Below are 6,958 nucleotides of genomic sequence, written 5' to 3'. Positions count from 1 at the left end.
ACCAGCACCATCACCACAACCACCACTACGTCGTAGCAGCATCTCGCCTTCCTGGTAGCAACAACCTTCCCGCCCTCTCCTCCCCGCCTGTCTTCCCTTTCCCCACTCCCCTTCTCTTTAACCATTTCTCCTCCGTCTCCCTCACCTTCAATTCTCCAGTTCTTGTAAATGTTAGCAAATTTGAAGTACACACGATGTGTACATTAGAACGATTGACTTCCTCACAAAACCCATGAGAATGATACACCTTCGTAGAAAGAGGTATAATAATCATTCACACAGCCGCATTTCACTTCAGATGCAGTCCGTGTTCTCACAGAATTCATAAACAGCAGACATGATCAGGAGGATGAAGTGCAAGAATCTGTGTGAACGCGTGATTTGCACACTGCAGCATTCAGGATTCTCAAAGAAAGTATACTTATGCAGTAGTTGTTCATGTTGCTGATAATTTCACAAAAGCTGGGCTGCCTAGTAAGAGGTTAGGCAGCATTATCAGTATTCACTTCTAGGCTAGCCATCAAGATCTCTGGCAGCATAATGATGACGCAGCTCACTGCACACAAAGATAGGCTTGCCAGACCTTTAGCAGCAGCATCATCAAGGCACCACACAGGTCTGCCTAGCTGGCTGGACCTTTGGCAGCATTATTAATAACGTAGATCATTGCACGAAGGACAGACTAGCTAGCCAGACGCATGGCAGCATTAATGATATGTACTGCATAGATGACAGGTCAGTTGGTCAGACCTCTGGCAAGATCATTCATGCCGCAGCTCACTGTATAACTGCGATTCATTGACTGATTTAGACGCCACAACTCCAGACTAGGCTAGCATGTCAAACTTGAGCCAGCAGTACCACTACTCATAGCGCAAATGATAGGCTATTCAGTCAGACATACCATTATTAGAGCAATTAGATCACCTTCCAGTTCACGGAGTATTATCCTATATACCAAACAGCTTGCCTGCTATAACTAACTAATGATCCTACTTATCAGCTTATGATTCCCCTGATCACTTTGCGATCCCACCCAAAAACTTACCAACTTAAGATTCCACCACACAGCTTACGATTCCTCTCACAACCTTAGGATTACACACAACCTTGTTCATACAACAGAGAAGACTCATCGGAAACAGCGACCTCGTATATGTAACATACTTATGTACCGAGACCGAGACACAAGCTGAGAAAAACACAATCTTCATCAACCGGAAAACCAACATCGCTCCTCGTTCTTGTGCTGCCTGCTGTGCGATAATCAGTGAGTGCTCGCCTCACTACACCACCACCACCACCACCACCACCACAATTCCCAATATTCCCTAAAGCAAGCAACAGAAAAATAATCACAACACTTGAGAAATCTGCTTTACACAGTGATGAATGCAATGCCTCAGCGTCACCACTATTCCAGCGAGCGAGCAGGGACAGTTTTAGAAGCTCAGTACTGTTATGAATGTGAACGCCCGCTCCACCACATACATTTACGTCTCTCCTGGTAAATTTATCCCATCATCTTTATACCCTCAAGCTTTTCCCTTCAATAAATGTATAAATAAATTAAGCGACAAACAAATAATGAAAGAAATAAATCAATAAATCAATAAATAAATTAGTTTATAATAATAATAACAACAACAACAACAACAACAACAACAACAACAACAACAATAATAATAATGATAATAATCATAATAATCATAATTATCATCATTATTATTATTATTATTATTATTATTATTATTATTATTATTATTATTATTATTATTATTATTATTATTCCCGCAATAATATGAATTTTTTTTTTTAGGCTTCTTTATTGAATGTGCTGCAACGCTCCTCATAGCACTGATTTTTTTTTTTCTTCTTTATTTTTTTTTTCGTCTTTGATCATCTCCGTTTTGTGGAAGAGTTTACGCTGTCCGTCATTTGCTAAACAAAATCAAACTCCCTCAACTTCACCTGGCTGGCTTTTCCTGGAACACCAAGCTCTCGCCTCTTCACCTGAACACTTCGCTTCTAAACACCGCCGCCTCAACACACGCGCCAATAATGGCCATGAAATATTGACACCACATCAAAGTTGCGTCCCTCCGTCTCTTACTCTGCCAGAACAAACTGATTTTCTGGGAAGGAATATTGTATACCTACTTCATTCTTATATACGTTGTTCTTAGGTTAGGCATGGTTAGGTAGAGAGAAGATACACGATTTACACGACAATGAAATACTACAGGATTTCATTTACCACAATATAAAGGTTCATCCGCCAGTGAAGCACACGACCGTGTCTCCATAAATTTACGAGAGAGAGAGAGAGAGAGAGAGAGAGAGAGAGAGAGAGAGAGAGATAGAGAGAGAGAGAGAGAGAGATAGAGAGAGAGAGAGAGAGAGAGAGAGAGAGAGAGAGAGAGATAGAGAGAGAGAGAGAGAGAGAGAGAGAGAGAGAGAGAGAGAGAGAGAGAGAGAGAGAGAGAGAGAGAGAGAGAGAGAGAGAGAGAGAGAGAGAGAGAGAGAGAGAGAGAGAGAGAGAGAGAGAGAGAGAGAGAGAGAGAGGGGGGGGTCGTACATACTGGTTCATTACACTTACGTTCATTCCCTCGGGCATCTTTTTTTCTCTTTGGTCAACTTTTCTCGTCACGTGGTCCTTGTGTCCCTTCAGAGCCTCCTGCCGGCGAGATAACAGTGCTATCACACACACACACACACACACACACACACACACACACACACACACACACACACACACACTCACACACACACACACACACACACAAAAATGAAAAAAAAAAAAGGCAGGTCGCGGCGTCAGTCTTCCCGCGTTTGTGATGAGCGAGAGGCGACTGGCGGGAATTTCTCGGGAAATTAAAAATATCGTACATTATATAAAATTTATATGATTTTCTTCCATTTTCCTTTTCCTTTTCTTTTATTTTATACATATTTTAGATTATTCTGTTTTTACATGAATCTTCCTCTTCATTTATTTAACTTTGAACATCATTATTTTTATTGAATATTTTTAATCATTAAATGTTTTTTTTTTTTTTAATGCAGATCTTCTCTTATTCAACTTTGATTTTTTTTCACGAGTAGCCTGACAAACTAGAAATATTACAATCTTTCTTATTATTATTTGTTTTAGTATAGATCTTATAACTACCATAGGCTATACATACTCTAGAACTTCTTCACTACAAAAATTCCTTGAAACATTTGGCAGCCTGGTACTCAATGATAATGTTGATAATGTGCATTGTCATCAATGCCAGTTTGGTCACTAAATATGAAAAGAAAGAGAGATCTGCTATAAGAAAATGGGGTTGGGGATTTATAAAACAGAAAAAAGAGAATTCCTAAAGACAAAGGTCATGAGTGAAATACAAGTGATTTTTGTTTTACTTATTCATTTATCTGCTTATTTATTTATCTTACTTATTATTCTTTTTAACCAGGCTGTTGTCGTCCACACTGAGATGAAGGGCCTCCTCACATCTTTCCTAATCTAATGGTTACAAACACTGTGGTATTGTAAACATTCCTCACCTCTCATCCTCCCTCCTTTCTTTTCCTCCTCCCACAGCCACAGTACGAGCCGAAGGGTTTCCTGGCGGAGGTGGCGCAGGAGAGACGGCGAGAGGCGAGGGTGTCGATGCCGCTGTTCCTGGAGGAGGTACCCTACAGCAGGATGTCCCTGCCGCCTATCGTGCCTGTTGAAGTAAGGACGACATCCAGCCATTTTACTGTTAAGTAGATCGTCTTCCCCTTCGTCGCCTTCTGCATGTATTCAAAATGCTGCTAAGGCTGCCCTCCCTCCCTCCCCCTCTCTCTCCCTCTTCCGTGTTGTGTACTGTAGCTACCGAACGTCTTTTATAATATCATAAATATAAACAATTGAAGCACCTGTGGAGAAACATTGAATTTTTTTTTTTTTTTTTTATGTATCTTAAGGGAAACACTTGTAATGGCGTGCGACTGAAGGAAGAGGAGGAGGAGGAGGAGGAGGAGGAGGAGGAGGAGGAGGAGGAGGAGGAGGAGGAGGAAGAAGAGGAGGAGAAACCTTTCCTTTACGTTCATATGTGTTCCTTGAAGCAACACCCACACGCTCACTGTGTTTAGATTCACACCTAAACGAAGAACACATGTAATGAGTCATGTTTCTGAACATTGATGAATTATGTCAAAGGTTAAGCCATGAGAGGAGATGGCCGGGGATCGAACCCTGTACAGGCATTTGCATCACGTGTGATTTACCATTTCACATTGAAGTGATTAAAGACAAGGTACCACTGACGATTCTCTTGAGTACAACACCGCCGCGGCTAAGTGTATCCCAGTTTGGGAATCCCTGCTTTCAAGGTCTGCCAGGAATAGGTTTGCGTCACTTTACACAACACTTTCATATTAATGTGGAGTCTTCTTGCCTTAGTTATTAGTATTGTCGCATTTAGGGAACTTTTCTTATTCTAATTTTGCCTTTATAGTCACATTCTAATCTCCTTGAATTTTGAAGTGAGCCGTCTGATCAATCAGTTATGAAGGCAGACACGTAAGAACATAGGGCACAAAACAATAAACTGAAGCTGCAAGACATCGTAGCTGACATGCTCCTCTTCGACAGGTGGAGGGGACTGAGGTGGCGGCTCTCATCCACACAGCCAGCCACATCTCCCTCATATCGAGCGCCCTGGTGCAGCAGCTGGGAGTGAAGCAGGACGTCCTTCCCGACACCTCCGTCCCTCCGTCCCCCTTAGCGGCCTGTAAGCGGGTGGTGGCTGCCGCAAGGCTCATAATGTTTGGTGTCACAAGTCATGTCACATGGAGGCTATTTAAGCACCACTATGAAGGATATGTATCTGGTGGGGGTTTGTTGGGTTGGTGTGGTCTGTGGAGTCTGCTGTTTCCTCGCTAGTATGGTAATGACTTTGTACTCAGTGGTGGTGTTCATACTTTAGTGTATTGCTCCGATTTAATTTAATCATAACATTCCCACTTTCTCTTGTAACTAACTGCATATTGTCTAGGGGGAGAGGAGAGCGGGGAGGAGCCTTTTTCATTCCTGTTATCTGACACAAGGCTTACTGGTAATAGAACCAAGAAAATACTTTCGCTAAAGAGCAATAGGTTCCTGATCTCTCTCTCTCTCTCTCTCTCTCTCTCTCTCTGCAGGTAGCGGCACGCCGTGGCTGGTGGAGGGCAAGATGCGCTACGTGGAACTTTCCCTGCGCGGCTCCAAACACGTCACGCAGCTGCACGTCGGTCAGTGGCTCGGTGTCTCGGACTGACGCACAGTCCAGACTCATACACTGATGTGCTCAACAAGCACTTATGTTCTATCAAGTATCTGACCATATTTCTTCACCGATACATTGATCACATCTATATACAACATTAATTGATCTACATGCATTTATTCGTAACAACGTCGAAAACATTTTATTGAGTCATTCATCCATCTGTATAATATTTGTGTCCTTTCCGCCTAAGTAGAGTGTAGCCACTGTAGGGAAAATATTCCTACTTATTTATATTTATGTATTTTTTTTATTTAATCTGTATTCCATTGTTGCCTTTATTGCTAAAGTAACAAGAACTTGTTTGTTGTGCAGCGCGCGACCTTCCCACGGACCTGGTGCTGGGCGTGGACTTCCTAAGGAAGGCTCGCGTGCACGTCAGCTTCCCGGAGAGTGCCATCACCCTGCCCAGCGGGGGCACGCAGGAAACCAAGGTGGCCTTTCTTACCACCAAGGAGATGACGCAACACCACAGACGCACCACCAACGCCGCCGCCGCCACCACCACCACCACTACCACCAACAATTGGGCGGCGCGCTCCTATTCTTCCAATTACTGACAGTGAGCAGCTGACTCGGCAGCAGGAAGAGGACAAGCAAGAGATGAAGAGAACTGGATTTTCTTCTAGCAGCTTCTGACGGTGGACACCAAGAGCAGCAGAGGAAGGCGGGAGATCCCTAATGTCGCAATGTGTTAGTCCCTTGTGTACAGACCACTGAGTCCCGCTCCCACCCCTCATTCCCTTACGTACAAGTTAAATACACGCTGGAGTCACCGCCTAGTGTTTGTTGACCCCCTCAAGCAGTCCTGAGCAGCGCTGGCTTTCTCAAGGAATGCCGGCCATGATCCCGTCCATGTATTTTTGTAGTTGTGGGTGTTGAGTCATAGGCATGCCAACCTGTGTGTGTGTATGTGTGTGTGTGTGTTGGTAGTCGATGAATGATCTACTCTGCTTGTGCAACATAAAATTCATGCAGAAAAAGAATAATGATATAAATGCAAACATGAAGCAGTTCAAGCAGTCATTAAACCTTGCATGGTCATCCTGCCGCTGCAGCATTACATGAGGCGTCCCTTCTCTGCACTCTTCCAAAGATGATATGGAAGCAAGATTCAAATCTAAGACCAATCAGCCTGCCGCTGTGTGCCAAACAGTCTGTTAATGAGAGAGAGAGAGAGAGAGAGAGAGAGAGAGAGAGAGAGAGAGAGAGAGAGAGAGAGAGAGAGAGAGAGAGAGAGAGACTTGCCTGTGGTGAGGCTGCGAGCGGCAATCTGACATGTTCCTTCCCAGCACACAAGCGCCGCACTGGAGGGAGAAGAGAGAAGAGGAGAACCAGTGAATATTACCTGAACCACCGAGGACCACCACGGGAGGGAGAACGGAGGCGCCATTAGTGATGGGGAGGGAAGGGAAATGTCATTAGTGATGGGGAGGAAAAGGAGGCGTCATTAGTGTTGGCGAGAAGGAAGTAAGCTCTAGCGAATTTGGTCAGAGATAAAAAAAAAAATAAATAAATAAATAAATAAACGAGAGAAAAATAGTAATAATAGTAATAATAGTAGCAGCAGTAGTAGTAGTAATAGTAGTAGTAGTAGTAGTAGTAGTAGTAGTAGTAATAATAATAATAATAATAATAATAATAATAATAATAAT

General features: G+C 43.2%; 1 protein-coding gene across 2 annotated transcripts in view; it reads left to right on the top strand.

Annotated features, from left to right (window-relative positions):
- LOC135102631 (uncharacterized) overlaps window positions 1-6,079 on the top strand; it is a 47,024-nt gene extending 40,945 nt beyond the window's left edge. Inside the window, exons 3-6 of one of the 2 annotated variants that reach the window (XM_064007913.1) lie at window positions 3,593-3,754; window positions 4,631-4,769; window positions 5,179-5,268; window positions 5,619-6,079. In XM_064007913.1, the coding sequence (XP_063863983.1) occupies window positions 3,593-3,754; window positions 4,631-4,769; window positions 5,179-5,268; window positions 5,619-5,863 (636 nt within the window). In that variant the 3' untranslated portion in view covers window positions 5,864-6,079. The remainder of the gene's footprint in view (window positions 1-3,592; window positions 3,755-4,630; window positions 4,770-5,178; window positions 5,269-5,618) is intronic. The other variant, XM_064007914.1, reaches the window with a different exon arrangement.
- The last annotated feature ends 879 nt before the right edge of the window (window positions 6,080-6,958 follow it).

Source organism: Scylla paramamosain, chromosome 8, assembly GCF_035594125.1.
Source record: "Scylla paramamosain isolate STU-SP2022 chromosome 8, ASM3559412v1, whole genome shotgun sequence".
NCBI lineage: Eukaryota > Metazoa > Arthropoda > Malacostraca > Decapoda > Portunidae > Scylla > Scylla paramamosain.
Note: the sequence above shows the minus strand (reverse complement) of the source record. Positions and strands in the feature narration are given on the sequence as shown.